The 26,378-nt window shown below is 40.0% G+C and overlaps 1 protein-coding gene across 1 annotated transcript; it reads left to right on the forward strand.

Annotated features, from left to right (window-relative positions):
• The first annotated feature begins 1,869 nt into the window (after window positions 1-1,869).
• Window positions 1,870-2,808, forward strand: LOC124501935 (olfactory receptor 6C4-like). Its single transcript, XM_047066378.1, has one exon. It carries the CDS (start codon window positions 1,870-1,872, stop codon window positions 2,806-2,808), a length of 939 nt encoding a protein of 312 aa, XP_046922334.1.
• The last annotated feature ends 23,570 nt before the right edge of the window (window positions 2,809-26,378 follow it).

The raw sequence follows: 26,378 nt of genomic DNA on the forward strand, positions 1-26,378 counted from the left end.
CATCGAGAGGTAAAATCCCTCATCATCTTTCCTGAGTATCAAAAGTGAGTACATCCACAGTCATCAATGTTACCGGCTGTGGTGATGGATTAGAAAATCTGATTATGATTTCTACTTTTGTTTTCTAACATTAAAAATCTTGTTTTTTAGGGGTGCCTGGGTGGCATGGAGCCTACTTTAAAAAAAATCTTGTTTTTTAAAAAATGTTAATGACCAAAATGGGTATAACGTAAAAGGGAAAATCTTCCACCCTTTGTGCAGTAGCATTCCAGAAATAACTATCATTGATCATTTGGTATTCTTCCAGATTATTTCCGTGCACTTAGAAATATACATATAAATTTCCAGTTCCCTACACTGATAAAAATCACACTATATGTAATGAATACCAACCTGTTTATTTCACTAGGAATATATTGTAATCATATCCAAGCCAGTACAAATCAAATTTCCCATTTTATTCCAAATAGGAATGACCATAATTTACTTAGCCATTCACCCGTTGGTGGAATTTTTATTATTTATAGCTTTTCACTACTACAATGATAAAATGAACATCTTTGAACAATTAAATATATACACTTGTGCTGGCATTTATGTGAAATATGAATGTAAGTTTTTTAATGACAATGTAGAGAAATTCTTCAAAGACCAAAGGCTGGTGAACAAAAGCCTGAGCCTCCCAGACAGAACATGACATTTTCTGGACCTTATAGTCCAATGATAACAATGGTCCAGGTTCATGGATGGGCTCCACTGTGAATCTGTTCCAGATAAGCACCCAGTTCAGAAGAGACCTTGATATTCCTTAGTTTCTGGGAATCTGGAAGATCACAACAAAAGGGAAATGCCCAAAAGGATCCTTGCATCTAGCAAGTTATTTCCTTGGAGGAATGCTCATTAATCTGTAAGGAACCAGTCTGACTCTTCCCTAGTTTTCTATACCAGAGTTGCATCTATGGCTTAGAGAGTTAAAGAGCATAAGAAGGGATCCAGATGCAGATAAACATTCCTCCCTGAATATTTAAAGGAGTTAAAGCAAGTTTTATTGGAATTATTGGCTGTTATCTCTCTCCTGTCAGTTAAAACTAGGAGAAAGGGATTCATACAGAAAAGAACTCAAAATTCCAAAGCTTTCTCAAGCCCTGCTGCCAGGCACAAAAGCCAGGACATGTAAAAAGAGCTATTCACTCCTGCACTGGAGGGTTGGGGATTGTTATCAGGCAGAGCAAAAGGATAGCAAAAGGATAGGACAGGTGCCAAATATGTGGGAGAGGACAGCAAATGAAGCAAACAGCTAAAGCATTAAGGCTGTTCTATAATAGGAAAGGAGTTGCATAGATATGAAAGGAAAAGTAAGATGAAGAGAATAAAAATTAAAATGCAGAGCATGCATTAGGAAGACCAGGTGGCCGGGGCGCCTGGGTGGCGCAGTCGGTTAAGCGTCCGACTTCAGCCAGGTCACGATCTCGCGCTCCGTGAGTTCGAGCCCCGCGTCAGGCTCTGGGCTGATGGCTCAGAGCCTGGAGCCTGCTTCCGATTCTGTGTCTCCCTCTCTCTCTGCCCCTCCCCCCGTTCATGCTCTGTCTCTCTCTGTCCCCCAAAAAATAAATAAACGTTGAAAAAAAAATTAAGACCAGGTGGCCATGTGTTGTTCTAAGGAAAGGGTCTTAGAAATAAAGCCTCCTATATGGGAACTTTAGCAAATTTTGTGAAGGGCTAGATTGAAACAAACATTCTCTTTCGGTCAGGTGGACAAAAGAATTTCCCATGAACAAATTCCATAGTAAATCCACATTCTCACTCAATATTTCTGAGATTTCCTGTCTTTCTCATCACTCATTTATCTCCTTCTCAGCTTCACAGGCAATGAAAAACCAAACCTTTCTGACAGAATTCATTCTGCTGGGACTATCAGACATCCCGGAGATCCAACTTGTAATCTTTATATTTCTCTTCCTCACCTACATATTCAGCATCATTGGAAACCTGACAATCATCACCCTTACTCTACTGGATTCCCACCTCCAGACTCCCATGTATTTCTTCCTCCGGAATTTCTCCTTCTTAGAAATTTCCTTTACAACCACTTTTACTCCCAGGCTGCTGTTCAGCATCACAACTGGAAACAAGAGCATCAGCTTTGCTGGCTGCTTCACACAGTATTTCTTTGCCATCTTCCTCGGAGCCACAGAGTTTTACCTTCTGGCTGCCATGTCCTTTGACCGCTATGTGGCCATATGCAAACCCCTGCATTACATGACCATTATGAGCAGCACAGTCTGCATCCAGCTGGTCCTCTGCTCTTGGTTGGCTGGATTCCTAATCATCATATCCCCAATCATCCTGACCAGTCAGCTGGATTTCTGTGCCTCCAACATGCTGAATCATTATTACTGTGACTATGGACCCCTCCTAGAAATATCTTGCTCAGACACAAGATTCCTGGAGCTGGTTGACTTTATCTTAGCAGTTGTGACCTTGGTGGTCACTCTGGTGCTGGTGATTCTCTCCTACACAAACATCATCTGGACCATTCTCAAGATCCCCTCAGCTCAGCAAAGGAAAAAGGCTTTTTCCACGTGTTCTTCCCACATGATTGTCATCTCCCTGTCTTATGGCAGCTGCATCTTCATGTACATAAAACCCTCAGCTAAAGAAGGAGTTGCCTTCAATAAGGGGATAGCTGTTCTCAATACTTCGGTTGCTCCTTTATTGAACCCATTCATTTACACCTTAAGGAACAAACAAGTAAAACAAGCCTTCAAGGATGTGACCAGAAAAATAGTGCATCTTTATTCATTTTAATGGCCTCAAAATCGGGGCGCCTGGGTGGCGCAGTCGGTTAAGCGTCCGACTTCAGCCAGGTCACGATCTCGAGGTCCGTGAGTTCGAGCCCCGCGTCGGGCTCTGGGCTGATGGCTCAGAGCCTGGAGCCTGTTTCCGATTCTGTGTCTCCCTCTCTCTCTGCCCCTCCCCCATTCGTGCTCTGTCTCTGTGTCTCCCTCTCTCTCTGCCCCTCCCCCATTCGTGCTCTGTCTCTGTGTCTCCCTCTCTCTCTGCCCCTCCCCCATTCGTGCTCTGACTCTCTCTGTCCCAAAAATAAATAAACATTGAAAAAAAAAATTTAATGGCCTCAAAATCAATAGAAATTTTGAATGAAATTCTTGAAGGTACTCCAACTGATAACTTGAGCTTCTGATATCTCTTTTTTAATGTTTTTATTTATTTTTGAGAGAGAAAGAGTGCAAATGGGGGAGGGGCAAAGAAAGAGGGGGACAGAGGATCCAAGGCAGGCTCTGTGCTGACAGCAGAGAGCCCGATGCATGGCTCGAACTCATGAACTGTGAGATCATGACCTGAACCAAAGTCAGATGCTTAACTGACTGAGCCACCCAGGAGCCCCTGATATCTCTTTTAAAGTAATTTCTCATATGAATCGATTGTGAGCATGCATCAAAATTTTGTTTTAAATTTGCAAGCAAGAGAAAGATATTCAAAGATCCTTTTTCTGGTACATATAAGGGGGAAATTAAGGGGAAATATTAGGGGGAAATAAGAGGGGAAATTAGGAAAATAATATTTTTGGACTACATATAAAAAAGAACAATCTGATTAAAAATTATTTTGCTTATCATAAATCGGGTGATCAGCTGAATGTTTAAGTCTGTTTTCCCATGAAAAGCTATTAGTCTTACCAATCACTATCAAAAAGTTGTAAGCCCATTTTTTCAGAAATTCCTCCATACTTCCCAGAAAATATTATTCATGATGTCACACACACACACACACACACACACACACACACACACAATTATACTTCAGATCATCTTTCTCAGGTTTTCAACTATTTGCTTTCTGAAGTTTCTCCCTCTGGCAGCTCTTAAAAGGTTGCCTCTTTCTGGCATCTCCTATAGAAAATACTTCCTACTGTAAAGGACAGCATGGAATTTCATGATCATTCATAAGGACATTTCTGACTCATTTGAGAGCTGAAATCAGAATGATTTGGATTCCATTTAAAGGAAAAATCAGACGAAGAGATTATCTTAGGCCATGTTGACAATGATTAAAATCTATAGAAGCTGGAGTGTGGCAAAGTGTGCCTGACTTTTAAAGAACACAGTAAATCCTTGGTTTTTGAGCATAATTCATTCTAGAAACATGCTTGCAATCCAAAGTACTTGTATATCAAGGTGAATTTCCCCATAAGAAATAAGGGAAACTCAGATGATTCGTTCTATAACCCAAAAATATTCATAAAAACGATTACAATACTGTAACGTAATACAATATAAAATAATCAAGAAAATACAAAATATAAAGAAAAATAAACAAATTAACCTGAACTTGCCTTTGAAAACCCTCATGGCTGGTATGAGGGAGACAAGAGAAAGGAGGGCTATTGTGTAGGACAACTTTCACTATCACTAACAGAATCACTGATACCTATTGGCTCAATGGAATCTTTTACTTTTCATGCAGCTTTAGAAGCTATCCAATGACACTTGCTTTGCCTCCTTTTGAAGATTTCGTTGAAAAGTGATATTGCATTGTCGTTAAACAGATTCATCACTCACACTGCTACAGTCTTATTAGGGTGGTGCTTTTCTACAAAATTTTTCACTGTTTCCCACATTTTACACATCTTTCTAATCTCATTTGAAGTGAGGGATTCCCCCAACTTTTTCTCCTCCTCTGCAGACAAGATCTCCTCCATAACCTCTTGCTGTTGCTCACGACGCAACAGTTGGAAGCAAAAGTCAGATGCCAGTTGTGGGCACTTTCCAAAGTTATATAAAATCACTGATTTCTGCCCAACACTGTGGCCTGAGACTGAGCATCCAAGCATGGGAGATGATCACCCACCATCCCGCAGTAAGAGAGAGAGAAGAACCATTGGCTCAGTTGTGATATATGACATTCTGCATCACATACTACTCATATTGCAAGACATTGCTCATTTATCAAGTTAAAATTTATTAGAAATGTTTGTCCATCTTGTGTAACACTCACAGAACAAGTTCCTCGCAATCCAAGGTTTTACTGTACATTTGTAGATGAGACTGAGGAATTTGGAAGAGTTACAGATGCTACTTAGGGAGGCTTTAGGATACTATGGTCTATTAACTATCTCCACAACTTCCTGCAGTTCAAGTCCCTTGGCTGCCTCTCTGACTTTGCCAATCCTTCTGGCAAATGCTTCTGGCAGTCAAGTAGAGCCACATGGCCTCTACTCCTAAGGGCCCATTATCACCATGAAAATTAACAAGCCCAACTCTGTGACCATCTGTCCTACTATCATCCCTAGTGAATGAGTGTCATTATTGAACTTTTAGTGATGCTGATGTCCCTCTCAGCAGCATATTCCTTATGTCCTCAGTGAATGTATCCTATTGACCCTCCTGTAGAACAAATCTTCTAGTGAATCTAATGCTCTTACATCATTCCATTATGTTTACCTCCTTCAGCCTTTTTATTCCTTCCACTACCATCCTTCAGGGAAAGTCAGGTATTTCCACATCACTCAGTGTTGTTGGAAATCACTTTTTCAGGTTTTAAAAGCCACTCCAGCAGTGAAATGGGGTTGTTGCTAAGATGCGAAATCCCACATCTTGAGGATGTCAATAAATTCTTCCTCAACCAGTATTATATTCTGGGACCCTGACCAAAAAGCAATCCCAGAGACACTTTTCTGACTTGTGCCAGTACAAGCTAGCCAACTCTTTCAATTTTTCTAGTGTATATGTTCTTCCCTCCTTTGCCAAGACCAGTATGTCCTCAGGTGGATAATACTAGCTACCAGCCTGGCATCCAGGAGAAGAACTGAGGAAGAAGCATCTGGTGCCTTATAAGAGAGAGGCCTCAGAAGCATCTTTCAGCTAACTTTTGGTAGGGAAGAGTGGGCCACCTCTACAAATCCAAATTGTTAATAGCAAGCAACAAAGTCAAAATCCTCACAAGCATTCATCCATATGTGCCTTTTCCATGTTTCCAGTACCCATGTTTTCCCCATTAGGGTCTTGAGTTTTATAACTGATCTGCCTTGGATGAGCATTGAAATGTCTCTGGAGTTCTATACTTCTAACAAGTAGATCAACATGTCACTCAACTATGTCTGCCCTTCAACTACAGGAGATAAGGGCCTCTTTGTAATTTACAACATAAGTAGACCCTCTGTCTCTCATTCATAGCCACTAACTGCTCGTTAACATCCCTTAACTCCCACTATCCCTCATCAAGGCATCAATATAACTTGGCAGTAACCAATCAACTCTACCATCTTTGTAGGCATTTATTTCCCTGTATTTTTCAAATGCCTACATCATCACATCTGCCACTGCATTCCCCTTCTCTGAGACATTTTTCCAGATCAACATCAGTGAATTTAGCCACTGAGCCACCACACTATACACAAGATATTACAAGCCCATAATGGAAGGATTTTGAAGATTATGGTGCACTGAAATTATTGATAGCAACAACAAAAACTAAATTCAGTTCAACTCCTGACTAGGATGAAAAAACCTATCATTATCTTTACAGAATAAAATACACACCCATTTCTCCACTTCTGTATATAAATACTATTTATCTCAGTCTCTACTATTTGTCTACATGTAATGTCCAACATGCAATCAAAGATTACAATACAAGGGCATCTGAATGGCTCAGTCACTTATGCATCCAACTCTTGATTTTGGCTCAGATCATGATTTTGTGGTTCATTCAAGCCCCATGACATACTCTGCACTGACAGAACAGTACCTGCTTGGGATTCTGCCTCCCTCTCTCTCTTTCCCTACCCCCCCTCAAAAATAAATAAGTAAACATTTTTTAAATTATAATGCACACAAAAAATCAAGAAGAAGCAACTCATTATCAAAACACAATTTTGAACCTAACTCTGAGATGACACGTATGTTGGAATTATTAGTCAAGGACTATAAAATAATTACAATTGCTCTGTTAAAAGATTTAATGAGCAAAGTGGACAACACGCATGAACAGTTGGGAAACTTTAACAGAAAGAGAGAAAGTTTGTGTGTGTTTGTGTGTTTGTTTAGCATAATGGAACGCTAGCACTAACATATATGTGAACAAAAATAAAAAACTCTGTAATGGGTTCATAAGCCTACTGGACACAGTTTAGGAAAGAATCAGTGAAAGTGAATACAAGTCAACAGAAATTATCCAAATTAAGTACAAAGAGAAAAAAGTATGGGAAAAAAAGTAAACCATTTCAGAGCAATGGGACAATATAAAACACTCAAAAATATGTGCAATAGAACTCCCAAAAGAAAAGAGAAAATTGGGCAGAAAGAAATATCTGAAGTGATGTCAGGTAATTTTCCAATCGTAATGAAAGAAAACAAAACACAGACCCAAGAAAACCAGAGAACCCATTGCAGAATATCAGGATGAATGATACACACAAACATCTCCCCCCACACACACACACACACTTAGATATATCATATAAAACTTACAAAAACCAAAACAAGAATATGTGATGAAATCATTCCAAGAAAAAACAAACTACTCATTAAAAAAAACAAGCATGAGAATTTCAGTAGATTTCTCAAAAGAAATTATTCCACCCGGAAGACAATGGTATGGCAGCTTTAAAATACTGGGAAGAATTCTATTGACCTAGAATTCTATGCCCAGTGAAAATATCTTTCAAAAATTAAGGCAAAATAAGGAATCTTCAAAGAAAAAAAAAGGCAAATCAAAACTACAATGAGATATCATCTTTCACTTGTCAGAATGGCTAAAATAAAAAACACAAGAAACAACAAGTCTTGGCAAGGATATGGAGAAAAGGGAACACTCATGCACCATTAGTGGAAATTCCACAGTGGTGTGGCTGCTGTGGAAAGCAGCATGGAGATTCCTCAAAAAGTTAAAAATAGAACTACCTTATGATCCAACAATTGCACTCCTGGGTATTTACCCAAAGAATACAAGAACACTGAATAAAAGGAATAAATATAGGGATGTCTGGGGGGCTCAGTCAGTTAAATGTCTGACTCTTGGTTTTGGCTCAGGTCATGATCTTGCAGTTCATGGGTTCAAGCCTCCCTTTGGGCTCTGTGCTGAGATAACAGCATTTACTCTCTCTTCCTCTCTCTCTGTCCCTTCCCTGCTTGTGTCCTCTCTTTCTTCCTCTCTCTCTCTCTCAAAAATAAATAAATGAACTTTAAAAAAAGGAATACATGCACCCCTATGTTTATAGCACCATTATTTACAATAGCCAAGATATGGAAACAGCCCAAGTATCCATCAATTGATGAATGGATAAAGACGATGTGTGATACACACACACACACACACACACACACACACACACACACACACAAGAGAACATTTATTCAGCCATTAAAAAGAATGAAATCTTGTCATTTGCAATGACATAGCTGGAGCTAAGCAAAATAAATGAGTCAGACAAAGACAAATACCAATGATTTCACCCATATGTGGAATTTAAGAAACAAAACAAACAAGCAAAGGGGGAAGGAAGGAAGGAAGGAAGGAAGGAAGGAAGGAAGGAAGAGAAAAATCAAGACACAGACTCTTAACCATAGAGAACAGACCAATGGCTACCAGAGGAGGTGGGTGGAGGGATGGGTTAAATAGGTGATGGGGATTAAGAAATGCACTTGTGACGGGGCGCCTGGGTGGCTCAGTCAGTTAAGTGGCCGACTTCAGCTTAGGTCATGATCTCGCAGTCCGTGAGTTCGAGCCCCGTGTCGGGCTCTGTGCTGACAGCTCAGAGCCTGGAGCCTGTTTCAGATTCTGTGTCTCCCTCTCTCTGACCCTCCCCTGTTCATGCTCTGTCTCTCCCTGTCTCAAAAATAAATAAAACATTAAAAAAATTTTTAAAAAGAAAAGAAATGCACTTGTGATGAGCACAGAGTGATGTATGGAGGTGTTGAATTACTGTATTCTACACCACCTGAAACTCATATAACACTTTATATTAACTAACTGGAATTAAAATAAAAGCTTTTTTAAAAAAAAAAAAGTTGACAGGGCGCCTGGGTGGCGCAGTCAGTTAAGCATCCGACTTCAGCCAGGTCACGATCTCCCGGTCCGTGAGTTCGAGCCCCGCGTCGGGCTCTGGGCTGATGGCTCAGAGCCTGGAGCCTGCTTCCGATTCTGTGTCTCCCTCTCTCTCTGCCCCTCCCCCGTTCATGCTCTGTCTCTCTCTGTCCCAAAAATAAATAAAAACGTTGAAAAAAAATTTAAAAAAAAAAAAAAAGTTGACAGAAAATGCCGTGGAGTTATTTCTAGACAGTGTATTGTAAGTCCTAGAGGGTGAATGGGGTAATAGATAAAATGTCAGCAATGTTCTGATCTCAAGGCTATTGAATGCAATAGCATTATGAGATACAGAGCTCCATGATCCCCAAAAAACAGCTTATACACAACACTTTCTGTAACTCCCTGACATTCCTTGAAACCACACGCACTCCCTTCATGCCTTCATGTAGCCACCAGGTATATGTCTGGCTAATGTCTAAAGATCCTTTGTGTTATGGTCTTTCATCCATTTTAATTTTATTTTTGTGTATGGCATAAGAAAGTGGTGTATGGTGTAAGAAAGTGGTCCAGTTTCATTCTTCTGCATGCTGCTGTCCAGTTTCCCCAACACCATTTGCTGAAGAGACTGTCTTTTTTCCATTGGATATTCTTTCCTGTTTTGTCAAAGATTAGTTGGCCATAGAGTTGTGAGTCAATTTTTGGATTTCTATTCTGTTCCATATATCTATGTGTCTGTTTTTGTGCCAGCACCATACCATCTTGATGATTTGTAAGATAGCTTGAAATTCAAAATCGTGATGCCTACAGTTTTGTTTTCTTTTTCAAAGTTTCTCTGGCCATTCTGAGTCTTTTGTGGCTCCATACAAATTTTGGGGTTGTTTCTTCTAGTTCTGAGAAAATGCTGTTGGTATTTTGACAGATATTGCATTAAATGTGTAGATTGCTTTGGGCAGTATAGACATTTTAACAATGTTTGCTCTTCCAATCCATGAGCATGGGATGCTTCCACAGAGCACACATTTTTCAGAATACACATGGAACATTCTCCATAAGATCACATATTAGGTCACATATTAGGCTCAACAGATACAAAAAGAATGAAATCATACCATGCACCTTTTTTGACCACAACACTATGACACTAGAAGTCAACCACAAGGAAAAATCTGGAAAGACCACAAATACATGGAAGTTAAACAACATGCTACTAAACAATGAATGAATCAACAAGGAAATAAAAAAATAAATGACACGAATACATGGAAACAAATGAAAATGAAAACAAAACAGTCCAAAACCTTTGGGATGCGGCAAAAGTGGTCCTAAGAGGGAAGTATATACTAATACAGGTCTAACTCAGGAAGCAAGAAAAATATCAAATAAACCACCTAACCTTACTCCTAAAGGAGCTAGAAAAGAACAACAAATGAAGCCTAAAGACAGAAGAAGCAAGGAAATAATAAAGATTAGAGCAGAAATAAATGATATAGAAACTAAAAAATATAATAGAACAAATCAAAAAGGGAACTAGTTCTTCGAAAAAATTAATAAAATTGATAACTTCTAGCGTGACTCATCAAAAAGAAAAGAGGAAGGACCCAAATATATAAAATCATAAGAGAGGAGAAATCATAACCAACACCACAGAAATACAATTATAAGAGAATATTGTAGGGGTGCCTGGGTGGCTCAGTTGGTTGGGTGGCCGACTACAGCTCAGGTCATGATCTCGCAGTCTGTGAGTTTGAGCCCCGCATCGGGTTCTGTCCTGAGAGCTTAGAGCCTGGAGCCTGCTTCCGATTCTGTGTCTCCCTCTCTCTCTGCCCCTTCCCTGCTTGCTGTCAGACATTCTCTCTCTCTCTCTCTCTCTCTCTCTCTCTCTCTCTCTCTCAAAAATAATAAACAATAAAAAAAACTTTAAAAGAGAGAATATTGTAAAAAACTACATGCCAACAAATTGGACAACCTAGAAGAAATGGACAAGTTCCTAGAAACATATATACTACCAAAAGTGAAACAAAAAAAAATAGAAAACCTGAACAGACCAATAACCAGCAACAAAATTGAATCAGTAATCAAAAAACTCCAAACAAACAAAAGTCCAGCACCAAATGGCTTCAAAGGCAAATGTACCAAAAATGTACCAAACGTTTAAAGAAAAATTAATACCTAATTCTCAAACTATTCCAAAAAATACAAGAGGAAGGAAAAAATCCAAATCATTCTATGAAGCCAGCATTACCCTAATTCCAAAAACAGATAAAAACACTACGGGAAAAGGGAATTACAGGCCAAAATCTCTGACGAATCTATTTGCAAAATTCTAGCACACCAAATCCAACAATACATTACAAAAAATCATTCAACACAATCAAGGGAGATTTATTCCTGGGTTGCAAGTGGGGTTCAATACTCACAAATCAATCATCATGACACATGAGTTTGAGCCCCACTTTGGATTAGCTTGAGTCCTGCTTTGGGCAAAAAACATGAGCCCTGCTTTGGGTGAGCCCCACTTGTCTCTCTCTCTCTCTCTCTGCCCCTCACTCACTTGCACCCCCTTTCTCTCTCAAAAAAAAATGTCTAAACTACCCAAACCAATCTACCCATTTAATGCAATCCCTATCAAAATACCAACAACATTTTTCTCAGAGCGAGAACAATCATTCCTAAAATTTGAATGGAACCACAAAAGACCCCAAAGAGCCAAAGCAACCTTGAAAAAGGAAAACAAATCCAGAGAGTGGGAGGAGGGAGATTTTGGGGAGTGTTTATTAAAGGGTAATGGGGGCACCTGGATGGATCAGTCAGTTGAGAGTCCGACTTCGGCTCAGGTCATTATCTCACAGTTCATGAGTTCAAACCCCACGTCAGGCTCTGTGCTGACAGCTCGGAACATGGAGCCTGCTTTGGATTCTGTGTCTCCCTCTCTCTCTGCCCCTAACCCACTCGCATCCTGTCTCTGTCTCTCTCAAAAATAAATTGGGGCGCCTGGGTGGCGCAGTCGGTTAAGCGTCCGACTTCAGCCAGGTCACGATCTCACAGTCCGTGAGTTCGAGCCCCGCGTCGGGCTCTGGGCTGATGGCTCAGAGCCTGGAGCCTGTTTCCGATTCTGTGTCTCCCTCTCTCTCTGCCCCTCCCCCGTTCATGCTCTGTCTCTCTCTGTCCCAAAAAATAAATAAATAAATGTTGAAAAAAAAAAAATTTTTTTTTAAATAAATAAATAAATAAACATTAAAAAAAATGTAAGGGTAAATGGTTTCATGTTGTAGGAGATGAATTAGTCCTAGAGATCTACTATACAATATAGTACCAACAGTGAACAATATTTAAAAATTTGTTAAAAGAGCAGTTCTTATGTTAAATACTCTTATCACAAGCAAAAAAAATAAAAACAGGGAGAGAAGGGTACTTTTAGAGGTGACAGTTAGGCTTATTGCACTGTTCATGGTGACTTTTCATAGTATATACTTCAAACTCATCAAGATGAATACATTACATACATATAACATTTTTGTATGTCAATCATACCTCAACATAAATAAGTATGTATACATACATACATACATACATACATACATAATAAACTGCCACCTTAGAATCTATATTCAATTAAGGTATCCTAAAAAACTAAAGATTATTATTTCTGGTTCCAGCAAAGATGAAGTAGAAGCATTCCTCACAGATATTACAACTAAAAAACCTGGAGAGAACACAAGCAAGCATAAGAAGGCTGTGAAAGAAGGAAGACTACCTAGGGACCTCAAGAATTGAGGAACAACATGCCAGTGAGACTCCTGGGTTTTCTATCAACTCTCATATATCCCAGATAGAGAACTTAAGAAGCTTTCAATCCAGAACCATCAACAGGCACAAAAATATAAAAACTCCCCAAAAAGGCTATTTCTCCTAACCAAAGGACCAGGAGAAAGATGAGCTAACAATGGAGAACCTCTGGGGAATAGCTTCCCTACTCCAGTGAAACACCAACAGAAAAAATACACACCCCAACCTTTGCAGCTTCAGCAGAACCAGACAGGGAGTTGATTTTCAATTCCGCCTTCCCACCCTGCATAAGTGGTATTGCAATGATTTCCCACACCTAGCAATGTTGGCTGGTCTCAGAAGATAGCTATCTTCCATCTCATAACTGGCTGTAGCAGGTGGTTCTCTAATTCCTCCATCAGATAGTATCAGCAGGGCCAAAAGTGGAGTAGATCGTCCATCCCCTACACAGTGAAAGCATCTCACTCTGCTTTCCCAGGCAGGATGCTCTCAGTGGGCTGAGTGGGAAGCTGATCTTTCATTCTCATCCAGTGGAAATAGGGAATGCTTCAACTCCCTCTGCAGAGTAGTATCAGCAGGTCCAGTGTTGAGCCAGCCTCCACTCCCACCTTGAGGTAGTGTCATTTGAAGCTACATTCTACTTTCTTCCACCCTTGCTGTCATTGGGGTCCAAGGGGAACTGAAACTCCACACCAACCTGAGAGCAACAAGACTGAATGAGGCAGTACTAAATAGGACTAGTCAACACTCTGGCCCTCTACAGTGTGAGGCCAGTGGGGAGTTAAGCCTCCACTCCCATCTGGCATTAACAAGTCAGAATGATGTTGTGTGAGGCAGAGGTAGTGTGAGCTCTTCTTCTTCTTCCCTGTGTGAACAGGGCCCAGTGGAGAGCTGACCCTCCACCTCTATCTACCATCAACGATATGGAATGAAGTGGTGTGAGATGGGCTAGTTGGCCTCCCCACTCACCCACTTCCCCTGGCCAGCAAAGATTAGCATGGAACTAGGAAGCCCGACTCTGCAGCAACAAAGTGGTATGAGTCAGATCTCTGTTTGCCTCTCCCTGATGATAGCAGGGTCTAGTGATGGGGTTAACTGTACAGTTCCACTTAAAGGCAAAAAGACAGTGTGAATCAGCACCCTACTTTCAGTGTGAAGGTGTCATCAAGGCTGAGAAGGAAGCTGAACTTCCACTCCACCCTACCCATCTGCAATGAGGCAGCATGAGTAGAGTGTTCACTTTTTTCAGGATGGTGTTGGCAGGGCTCAGCAAGAGGCTGAACATACGCAATCACATGCCCTTGAGCTTCACCTCATCAAAGAGACCAACTGCTAAAAAAATAAATAAGTAAAATAGTATGTAGGGTTCAGAATATTATAAAAAAATATCAAAAATATAATCCAAAATTGCTCATCACACAAAGAACCAGAAATACCACAATTTGAATGAAAAAGACAATTAATAGATGCCAACACTGGGATGAATCAAATTTCAGAATTATCTCATATGGATTTTAAAGCACCCATTATAAAAATGCTTCTCTTAATTGTGGTTTCTCTTAAATAAATGAAAACACAGAAACTCTCAAAAAGAAATTAAAGTTATTAAAAGGAACCAAACAGAAATTATAAAACTTTAAACACAATAACAGAAATTTTGAATACTCACTGGATGACCTCATGACTGAAGATACAATCAGTGAACTAGAGACAGATCAGTAGCATTTACCCAACTGGAACAAAAGAGAGTAAATACATTTTTTTTAATGAACAAAGCTAGTCAGTTGAGCCTCCAACTTCTGCTCGGTCATGATCTCATGGTTCATAAGTTTGAGCCCCACATTCGAGATGCTGTCAGTGTGGAGCCTGATTTGTATCCTGGGTCCCCCCCTTTCTCTCTCTGCCCCTTCTCTGCTCATGCTTTCTTTCTCAAAAATAAACATTTTTTAAAAATGAACAAACCAATTATCACCAAGATACTAGCAAATTGAATTCAACAGTACATGAAAAGAATTATTCACCATGAACAAGTGAGATTTATTCCTGGGTTGCAGGGCTGGTTCAATATTCACAAATCAATCAACATGATACACCATATTAATAAAAGAAAGGATAAGAACCATATGATCCTATAAATAGATGCAGAAAAAGCATTTTACAAAAATAACATCCATTCTTGATAAAGACATAGGTGGCAGAGCACCTGGGTGGCTCTGTTGGTTGGGCATCTGACATCAACTCAGGTCATGATCTCACAATTCATGACTTCAAGCCCTGCATCAGGTTCTGTGTTGACAGCTCAGAGCCTGGAGCCTGCTTCAGATTCTGTGTCTCCCTCTCTCTCTGACCATTCTCTGCTCACATTCTATTTGTCTCTATTTCAAAAATAAATAAGTGTTAAAAAATTTTTAAAAACCCTAAATAAACTAGGGATAGATGGAACATACCTCAACATCATAAAGGCCATATACAGCTAACATACAGACCCACAGCTAACATCATCCTCAATGGGGGAAAACTGAGAGCATTTCCCCTACCATCAGGAACAAGACAAGGATGCCCACTCTCACCATTACTATTTAACATAGTACTTGAAGTCTTATCCTCCATAATCAGACAAGAAAAAGAAATAAAGGTTGGGGCACCTGGGTGGCTCAGTTGGTTAAACATCCAACTTTGGCTCAGTTCATGATCTCACAGTTAGTGAGATTCAGCCCCATATCAGGCTCTGCACTGAAAATGTGGAGCCTTCTTGGGATTCTCTCTCTCTCTGCCTCTCTCTCTCCCTCTCTCTAAATAAATAAACTTTTTCAAAAAAAAATCTTTCAAAAACACAGAGGGCATACAAATCAACAACGAAGAAGTCAAATTTTCACTACTTGCAGATGACATGATACTGTATGTAGAAAACCCAAATGAATCCACCAAAACATTGCTACAACTAATACATGAATTCAGCAGGGTTGCAGGGTACAAAATCAACATGCAGAAAACTGCTGCATTTCTATACAATAGCAAAGCAGCAGAAAAAGAAATCAAGAAATAAATCCCATATACAATTGCACTAAAAACAGTAAGACCTTAAATATAAACCTAATTAAAGAGGTAAAAGATCTGTACTCTGAAAACTATACAAGACTTATGAAAGATATCAAAGAGGATACAAAGAAATGGAAAGGCATTCCATGCTCATGGATTGGAAAAACATTGTTAAAATTTCTATACTACCCAAAACAATCTACACATTTAATACAATTGTTATCAAAATACCAACAGCATTGTTTCTTAGAGCTAGTACAAACCATCCTAAAATGTGTGTGGAACCACAAAAGGCCCCAAGTAGCCAAAGTAATTCTGAAAAGAAAAACAAGGGAGGGGCCAGCAGAACAGCATGTAAGGTTTTTTTTCATCTCTCATCCCTGAAATGCAGCCAGATCAACACTAAACCATCTTGCACACCTAGAAAACTGATTTGAGGATTAACACAACAATCTACACAACCTGAACCACAGAACCCAGCAGGTATGCAGCATGGAGAGGTGAACTAGAGGAGAGAGAAGCCACAGAGGGCAGGGAGCTGTTTTTGCTTGTGGAGAAAAAGCAGAGATGGGGGGAGAGTATGGGAAAAGCACCCCCCCCCAAAAAAAGCAGTTGGAGAGAAAGTGGGAAAGTAGAAAGAGCCACAGAGACTAAACAAGGAGAAAGGAGAAAGGAGAGGGTTTAAATTCCAGTAAGACTCCATAAACAGGGAGAGTGCAGTCTAAAACTCCACAGCTTGATACCTGGTGGTGCTCTGTGGGAAGGGTGAATCCCCAGGAGCAAAGAGCAAGGTCTGAGGGGTCCTTGGGCCACCTGGGGAGAAGCGGTTCCCCTGCTGGGAGGACTTTTGGTAGAGGCCATGCAGCAACCCCAAGGCAAAGGTCCCAGCGGACCCCAAAGAACAACCACATTTGCTGGTGTTGGAACAAGGACATTAAGGGTAAAGCTTGGTGCCAGATGTGTGTTGTGATTTTCCATAAACCCTGAAATTCTGCAGCTAGAAGATCGTGCAAACTTTTTCTGGGGCGGGCTGGCACCCAGCTGCAGTCTCTGGGCATCAGCAGCAGCACAGTCTCACGAACTTTCCTGGAAGTGGGCTGGCACCTGGCCATTGCTCAGCGCGACTCTCCCCCTGAAGGTCTGAGCATGTCAAAGCTGCAGTCCCTCAGAAGTGAGGGGTCAGGAAACACAGCCCTATTTGGGATAAAACTCAGGAGACAGGTGCCACCATGCAGCCTGATGGCTTGGTCACAGACAGTGTAGAAGCAGGGAGTGTAGGGAAGCCAGAGACAAAGGTGGGGGTGCTTGGCTGCCAGTCGTGGACAGCACAAAGTTCTGACACTAGACTGGGTAGCTGGGTGACACCATTTTCACCCTCCCACACATGTGCATACACACCTACACAAGCCACAGCAATTCGCCCCAGTATGCTAAGCAGCCCATCTAGTGGAGGACAGGGCCATTACACTAAACCCCGCCCAAATGGTCCAAGAGGGCTCTTCACAAACACGTCTCTCCACCTGCTTAGTTTATGGAGATAAAGTGCTTCATAGCTTGACTTCTACGGGAGACCAGATGTAATTTCAATCATACTTCATTCTGTTCACTGGTCCTTTTATTCAATTTCTTTTCCTTTTTATTTTCTTATACTTGGATACAGAAAGAAAAAAACTGTTTTTATTTTCATTTTTATAAAAATATTTTTCTTTAATTATTTTCTACTATATTTTTTACTTTTTTGTAAATGTTTAAAATTCTATTTTACTTTCATCATTCATTTAATTCTATTTTATTGTGTTCATTTTTCAAATTTTCAAACGTTTTCCTTTTTTTGCTTTCTTCTTTTTTTCTTTTTCTTTTTTTCTCTAATCTATCAAGCTTCTTTCAACAACCAGACCAAAACACACCTAGGATCTAGCATCCGTTATTTGATTTCTTTGTGTTGTTTTTAGTTTTTTTCGTTTTATTTTTTTTTACTTTATTAATTCCTTTTCTTCCTCCAAAATGATGAAATGAAGGAATTCACCCCAAAAGAAAGAACAAGAAAAAATAACAGCCAGGGACTTGACACAGATACAAGCAAGATGTCTGAACCAGAATTTAGAATCACAATAATAATACTAGATAGGGTTGAAAACAGATTAGAATCCCTGTCTGTGGAGATGAAAGAAGTAAAAGCTAGTCAGGGAGAAATAAAAAATGTTATAACTGAGCTGCATTCTCGAATGGTGCTATGGCAACAAGGATGAATGAGGCAGAGCAGCAAATCAATGAGACAGAGGATAAATCTATGGAAAATAATGAAGCAGAAAAAAAGAGGGAGACTAAGGCAAAAAAACACAAAATAAAAATTAGAGAACTTAGTGACTCATTAAAAAGGAGTAACATCAGAATCATAGGGGTCCCAGAAGATGAAGAGAGAGAAAAAGGGGTAGAAAATTTATGTGAGCAAATCATAGCAGAAAAACTTTCTAACCTGAGGAAAGAAAAAAACATCAAAATCCAGGAAGCACAAAGGGTTCCCATTAGATTCAACAAAAACCGACCATGAACAAGGCATATCATAGTCAAATTCACAAAATACTCAGGCAAGGAGAGAATCATGAAAGCAGCAAGGGAAAAAAATGTCCTTAACCTACAAGGGAAGACAGATCAGGTTCACAGCAGACCTATCCACAGAAACTTGGCAGGCCAGAAAAGAGTGGCAGGATATATTCAATGTGCTGAATCAGAAAAATATGCAGCCAATAATTCTTTATCCAGCAAGGCTGTCATTCAAAACAGAAGGAGAAATAAAAAGTTTCTCAGACAAATAAAAATTAAAGGAGTTCATGACCACTAAACTAGCCCTGCCAGAAATTTTAAGGGGGACTCTCTGAGGGGAGAAAAGATGGAAAAAAAAAAAAGACCAAGAGCAACAAAGACTAGAAAAGACCAGAGAACACCACCAGAAACTCCAACTATACAGGCAACATAATGGCAATAAAGTCATATCTTTCAGTACTCACTCTAATGTCAATGGTCTAAATGCTCCAATCAAAGGTTATAGGGTAACAGAATGAATAAGAACACAAAATCCATCTATATGCTGTTTACAAGAGACCCATTTTAGACTTAAAGACACCTTCATATTAAAAATAAGGGGATGGAGAACCATCTATCATGCTAATGGTCACCAAAAGACAGCCGGACTAGCCATACTTATATCAGACAACCTAGATTTTTAAATAAAGACTGTAACAAGAGATAAACAAGGGCATTATATCATAATTAAGGGGTCTATCCACCAAGAAGAACTAACAATTGTAAACATTTATGCACCAAACAAGAAAGCACCCAAATATATAAATCAATTAATCACAAATATAAAGAAACTCATTGAGAGTAATACCATAATAGTAGGGGACTTCAACATCCCACTTACAGCAATGCACAGATCATCTAAACAGAAAATCAACAAGGAAACAATGGTTTTGAATGAGACACTGCACCAGATGGACTTAACAGTTATATTCAGAACATTTATCCTAAAGCAGCAGAATACACATTCTTCTTGAGTGCACATGGAACATTCTCCAGGATAGATCACATGCTGGGACATAAATCAGCCCTCAATAAGTATAAAAAGATCAAGATCATACCATGCATATCTTCAGACCACAATGCTATGAAACTCAAAATCAACCACAAGAAAAAATTTGGATAGATAACAAATACTTGAAGACAAAAGAACATCCTACTAAAGAATCAATGGACTACCCAGGAAATTAAAGAGGAAATTAAAAAGTACATGGAGGCCAAAGAAAATGATAACACCACAGCCCAAAACCTTTGGGACACAGCAAAGGTGGTCATAAGAGGGAAGTATATAGCAATCCAGACCTTCCTAAAGAAGGAAGAAAGGTCTGAGATACACAACCTAACCTTACACCTCAAGAGCTGGAAAAAGAAAAGCAAATAAAACCCAAAACCAGCAGAAGACAGTAAATAATAAAGATTACAGCAAAAATCAATGCTATCGAAACCAAGGGGAAAAAAAGTAGAAAGATCAATGAAACCAGGAGCTGGTTCTTTGGAAGAATTAACAAAATTGATAAACCCAGGGCCAGTTTGATTTAAAAAAAAAATGAAAGGACCCAAATAAATAAAATCAAGAATGAAAGAAGAGATATCACAACCAACACTGCAGAAATACAAACAATAATAAGAGAATATTATGGGATAGATGATGGCAGTGTAGCAGGACGCTGGGCTCACCTCATTCTGCTGATCACTTAGATTCCACCCACATCTGCCTAAATAACCCAGAAAACCACCAGAAGACTAACAGCATGGACTCTCCAGAGCCAAGCAAAGATAAGAGGCGCACAGAAGAGGGTAGGAAGGGCAGAGAGGCGGTGGGTGCTACACGGACTGGCGGGAGGGAACCCGGGCGGTGAAGGGGCAGCCCGCCAGGCAAGGCGGAATCCCAAAGTCTGTCTTGCAAAAGCGGAGGGGCCAGACTGCATGAGTTCTGACAAGCAGAGGGACTTAACATCTAGAATGTTATAAGTCAACAGCTCTGCTCAGAGAGCAGAGGGTGAGAGAACACTGGGAGGGAGAGGTGTTGAGCCCTGGAAGACAGAGCTCAGCTCGGCAGGGAACAAAGCGCTGGCCAGCACCATCTCCCTCTCCTATCCCCCAGCCGAAATCCCAAAGGGAACCAGTTCCCCTCACGGAACTTGCTTGCACCTCGCAAACACCCAACACTGTGCTTCTGTGGATCCATCCCTCCGAAGGATCAGCCTCCCTCCCAGTGCTGCAGGGCCCCACCCACAGCGGACCTACTGGCAAAAGAGCTGAGCCTGCCCCTCCCGCCCCTGTGCACCCTGTGGATCCACCCCGGCTAATATGCCAGACCCCACTGAAGCAGCACCACAAGCCTGGCAGTGTGCAAGTAGCCCAGACAGGGGCCACACCACTCCACAGTGAGTCCGGCCCCTCAGAGAAGGGAAGATAAGGTACACATCAGTCTGACTGTGGCCCCAGCGTTGGGCTGGGGACAGACATCAGGTCTGACTATGGCCCCACGCACCAATACAAGTTACTCCAGACAGCACAGGGGAAGTGCCCTGCAGTTCCGCGCCACCTCAGGGACTATCCAAAATGACAAAATGGAAGAATTCTCCTTAAAAGAAACTCCGGGAAGTAGCGACAGCTAACAAATTGATCAGAAACGATTTAACCAATATAACGGAACATGAATTTAAAATAATAGTCATAAAATTAATCGCTGGGCTTGAAAAAAGTATAGAGGACAGGAGAGAATCTATTGCTACAGATATCAAGGGACTAAGAAAGAGTCAGGAGGAGCTAAAAAATGCTATAAATGAGGTGCAAAATAAAATGGAGGCGACCACAGCTCAGATTGAAGAGGGAGAGGAGAGAATAGGTGAATTAGAAGATAAAATTATGGGAAAAGAGGAAGCTGAGAAAGAGAGATGAAAAAAGCCAGGAGTATGAGGGGAGAATTAGAGAACTAAGTGATGCATTCAAACACAACAATATCCATATAATAGGAATTCCAGAAGAGGAAGAGAGAGAGGGGGGCTGAAGGTGTACTTGAACAAATCATAGCTGAGAACTTCCCTGATCTGGGGAAGGAAAAAGGCATTAAAATCCAAGAGGCACAGAGAACTTCCTTCAGACGTAACTTGAATCGACCTTCTGCACGACATATAGTGAAAATGGCAAAATACAAGGATAAAGAGAAAATTCTGAAAGCAGCTAGGGATAAACACACTCTAACATATAAAGGGAGACTGATAAGACTAGTGACAGACCTATCACTGAAACCTGGCAGGCCAGAAAGGAATGGCAGGAAATCTTCAATGTGATGAACAGAAAAAATATGCAGCCGAGAATCCTTTATCCAGCAAGTCTGTCATTCAGAATAGAAGGAGAGATAAAGGTCTTCCCAAACAAACAAAAACTGAAGGAATTCATCACACTAAACCAGTCCTACAAGAGATCCTAAGGGGTATTCTGTGAGTGAAATGTTGCAAGGACCACAAAGTACCAGAGACATCACTACAAGCATGAAACCTACAGACATCACAATGACTCTAAACCCATATCTTTCTATAATAACACTGAATGTAAATGGACTAAATGCGCCAACCAAAAGACATAGGGTATCAGAATGGATAAAAAAAAACAAGACCCATCTATTCACTGTCTACAAGAGACTCATTTTAGACCTGAGGACACCTTCAGATTGAAAGTGAGGGGATGAAGAACTATCTATCATGCTACTGGAAGTCAAAAGAAAGCTGGAGTAGCCATACTTATATCAGACAAACTAAATTAAAGGCTGTAACAAGAGATGAAGAAGGTCATTATATAATCATTACAGGGACTATCCATCAGGAAGAGCTAACAATTATAAATGTCTATGTGCTGAATACGGGAGCCCCCAAATATATAAAACAATTACTCACAAACATAAGCAACCTTATTGATAAGAATGTGGTAATTGCAGGGGACTTTAACACCCCAATTACAACAATGGATAGATCATCTAGACACACGGTCAATAAAGAAACAAGGGCCCTGAATGATACATTGGATCAGATGGACTTGACAGATATATTTAGATCTCTGCATCCCAAAGCAACAGAATATACTTTCTTCTCGACTGCATATGGAACGTTCTCCAAGATAGATCACATACTGGGTCACGAAACAGCCCTTCATACATATAAAAGAATTGAGATCATACCATGCACACTTTCAGACCACAATGCTATGAAGCTTGAAATCAACCACAGGAAAAAGTCTGGAAAACCTCCAAAAGCATGGAGGTTAAAGAACACCCTACTAAACAATGAATGGGTCAACCAGGCAATTAGAGAAGAAATTAAAAAATATATGGAAACAAATGAAAATGAAAATACAACAATCCAACACTTTGGGATGCAGCGAAGGCAATCCTGAGAGGAAAATACATTGCAATCCAGGCCTATCTCAAGAAACAAGAAAAATCCCAAATACAAAATCTAACAGCACACCTAAAGGAAATAGAAGCAGAACAGCAAAGGCAGCCTAAACCCAGCAGAAGAAGAGAAATAATAAAGATCAGAGCAGAAATAATATAGAATCTAAAAAAACTATAGAGCAGATCAATAAACCAACAGTTAGTTTTTTTAAAAAATAAACAAAATTGATAAACCTCTAGCCAGGCTTCTCAAAAAGAAAATGGAGATGACCCAAATAGATAAAATCATGAATGAAAATGGAATTATTACAACCAATCCCTCAGAAATACAAGCAATTATCAGGGAATACTATGAAAAATTATATGCCAACAAACTGGACAGCCTGGAAGAAATGGACACATTCCTAAACACCCACACATTTCCAAAACTCAAACAGGAAGAAAGACAAAACTTGAACAGACCCATAACCAGTGAAGAAATTGAATCAGTTATCAAAAATCTCCCAACAAATAAGAGTCCAGGACCAGATGGCTCCCCACGGGAATTCTACGAGACGTTTAAAGCAGAGCTAATACCTATCCTTCTCAAGCTGTTCCAAGAAATAGAAAGGGAAGGAAAACTTCCAGACTCATTCTATGAAGCCAGTATAACTTTGATTCCTAAACCAGACAGAGACCCAGTAAAAAAAGAGAACTACAGTAAAAAAAAAGAGAACTACAGGCCAATATCCCTGATGAATATGGATGCAAAAATTCTCAATAAGATACTAGCAAACCGAATTCAACAGCTTATAAAAAGAATTATTCACCATGATCAAGTGGGATTCATCCCTGGGATGCAGGGCTCGTTCAACATTCGCATATCAATGTGATACATCACATTAATAAAAGAAAAGATAAGAACCATATGATCCTGGCAATCGATGCAGAAATATCATTTGACAAAATTCAGCATCCTTTCTTAATAAAAACCCTCGAGAAAGTTGGGATAGAAGGAACATACTTAAACATCATAAAAGCCATATATCATCCTCAATGGGGAAAAACTGAGAGCTTTCCCCCTGAGATCAGGAACATGACAGGGATGTCCACTCTCACCGCTGTTGTTTAACATAGTGTTGGAAGTTCTAGCATCAGCAATCAGACAACAAAAGGAAATCAAAGGCATCAAAATTGGCAAAGATGAAGTCAAGCTTTCACTTTTTGCAGACGACATGATATTATACATGGGAAACCCGACAGACTCCACCAAAAGTCTGCTAGAACTGATACATGAATTCAGCAAAGTTGCAGGATACAAAATCAATGTACAGAAATCAGTTGCATTCTTATACACTAATAAGGAAGCAACAGAAAGACAAATAAAGAAACTGATCCCATTCACAATTGCACCAACAAACATAAAATACCGAGGAATAAACCTAACCAAAGATGTAAAAGATCTGTATGCTGAAAACTATAGAAAGCTTATGAAGGAAATTGAAGAAGACATAAAGAAATGGAAAAACATTCCGTGCTCATGGGTTGGAAGAATAAATATTGTCAAAATGTCAATACTACACAAAGCTATCTACACATTCAATGCAATCCCAATCAAAATTGTACCAGCATTCTTCTCAAAGCTAGAACAAGCAATCCTAAAATTCATATGGAACCACAAAAGGCCCCGAATAGCCAAACTAATTTTGAAGAAGACCAAAGAAGGAGGCATCACAATCCCAGACTTTAGCCGCTACTACAAAGCTGTAATCATCAAGACAGCATGGTATTGGCAAAAAAACAGACACATAGACCAATGGAATAGAATAGCGACTCCAGAATTGGACCCACAAAAGTATGGCCAACTCATGTTTGACAAAGCAGGAAAGAATATCCAATGGAAAAAAGACAGTCTCTTTAACAAATGGTGCTGGGATAACTGGACAGCAACATGCAGAAGAATGAAACTACAACACTTTCTTACACCATTTACAAAAATAAACTCAAAATGGATAAAGGACCTGAATGTGAGACAGGAAACCATCAAAACCCTAGAGGAGAAAGCAGGGAAAAAAACCTCTCTGATCTCAGCCACAGCAATTTCTTACTTGACACATCCCCAAAGGCAAGGGAATTAAAAGCAAAAATGAACTATTGGGACCTCATGAACATAAAAAGCTTCTGCACAGCAAAGGAAACAATCAACAAAACTAAAAGGCAACCAATGGAATGGGAAAAGATATTTGCAAATGATATATCGGACAAAGGGCTAGTATCCAAAATCTATAAAGAGCTCACCAAACTCCACACCTGAAAAACAAATAACCCAGTGAAGAAATGGGCAGAAAACATGAATACACACTTCTCTAAAGAAGACATCCAGATGGCCAACACGCACATGAAAAGATGCTCAACGTCACTCCTCATCAGGGAAATACAAATCAAAACCCCACTCAGATACCACCTCATGCCAGTCAGAGTGGCTAAAATGAACAAATCAGGAGACTATAAATGCTGGCGAGGATGTGGAGAAACAGGAACCCTCTTGCACTGTTGGTGGGAATGCAAACTGGTGCAGCTGCTCTGGAAAACAGTGTGGAGGTTCTTCAAAAAATTAAAAATAGATCTACCCTATGCCCCACTAATAGCACTGCTAGGAATTTACCCAAGGGATACAAGGGTGCTGATGCATAGGGACACTTGTACCCCAATGTTTACAGCAGCACTCTCAACAATAGCCAAATTATGGAAAGAGCCTAAATGTCCATAAACTGACGAATGGATAAAGAAATTGTGGTTTATATACACAATGGAATTGTGGCACACTACGTGGCAATGAGAAAGAATGGAATATGGCCTTTTGTAGTAATGCAGATCTTAATGGAAACTATGACGGCATTAAGGTTATGGTAACTCACTGCGAAGTGAATTCATTTATATCACGTTTGACCACTGGCCAAATTGGGTTATTAAAGGGAGAAATAATAGAAATGATGAGTAGGCCAGGCACACCAATCCTCAGGGGTCTCATTCCATGGCTCTCAGCTTCACAAACCTCATGTCTGTGGCAGATTCTCTCATGCAACCCTTATCGTGGTCTCTCTGGACCTTCTCTCCTCAGCCATATGTTTACAACTTGTTCTTAAAACTGTCAACAATTGCGGTTGATTTGAAGCTTTTGAACTGAAGTCCATAGGGCATGTTTAACTTCTTCAGGGAATTGATCCCCATGTGCCTGTTCTGAAAAGAGCAGATAAAACCTGCATCATTCTGCCTAACGCAGAAACTGCAAAGAAGCCCACATCCTGCCTTATAAGAACTTCAAAATCATCTCTCTTAGAAAAGAAATATTAAGGAATTTTCCATCTATCAAAGTTCACTCTTCTATTTCTATCATTGCTTTGGTGGGGTTATTTATTTTTCTTTTTCATTTTACATGTAAAGGACTGTGTCTCTCAGGAACTATGATTTGATTATTGTTTGGATTCATAGAATGGAAGGTAATATGCTTCCTAAGTTAAGCCCCACAGACTTGGGTACTTTCATTAGG

This window comes from Lynx rufus, unplaced genomic scaffold (genome assembly GCF_022079265.1).
Source record: "Lynx rufus isolate CCGP_SWC_20201006 ecotype Redwood Valley unplaced genomic scaffold, mLynRuf1.p SCAF_7, whole genome shotgun sequence".
NCBI classification, from domain to species: Eukaryota; Metazoa; Chordata; class Mammalia; order Carnivora; family Felidae; genus Lynx; species Lynx rufus.

Excerpts from the sequence above, each read along its gene's own strand:
- LOC124501935 (XM_047066378.1), top strand. The coding sequence starts at position 1,870 with ATGAAAAACCAAACCTTTCTGACAGAATTCATTCTGCTGGGACTATCA.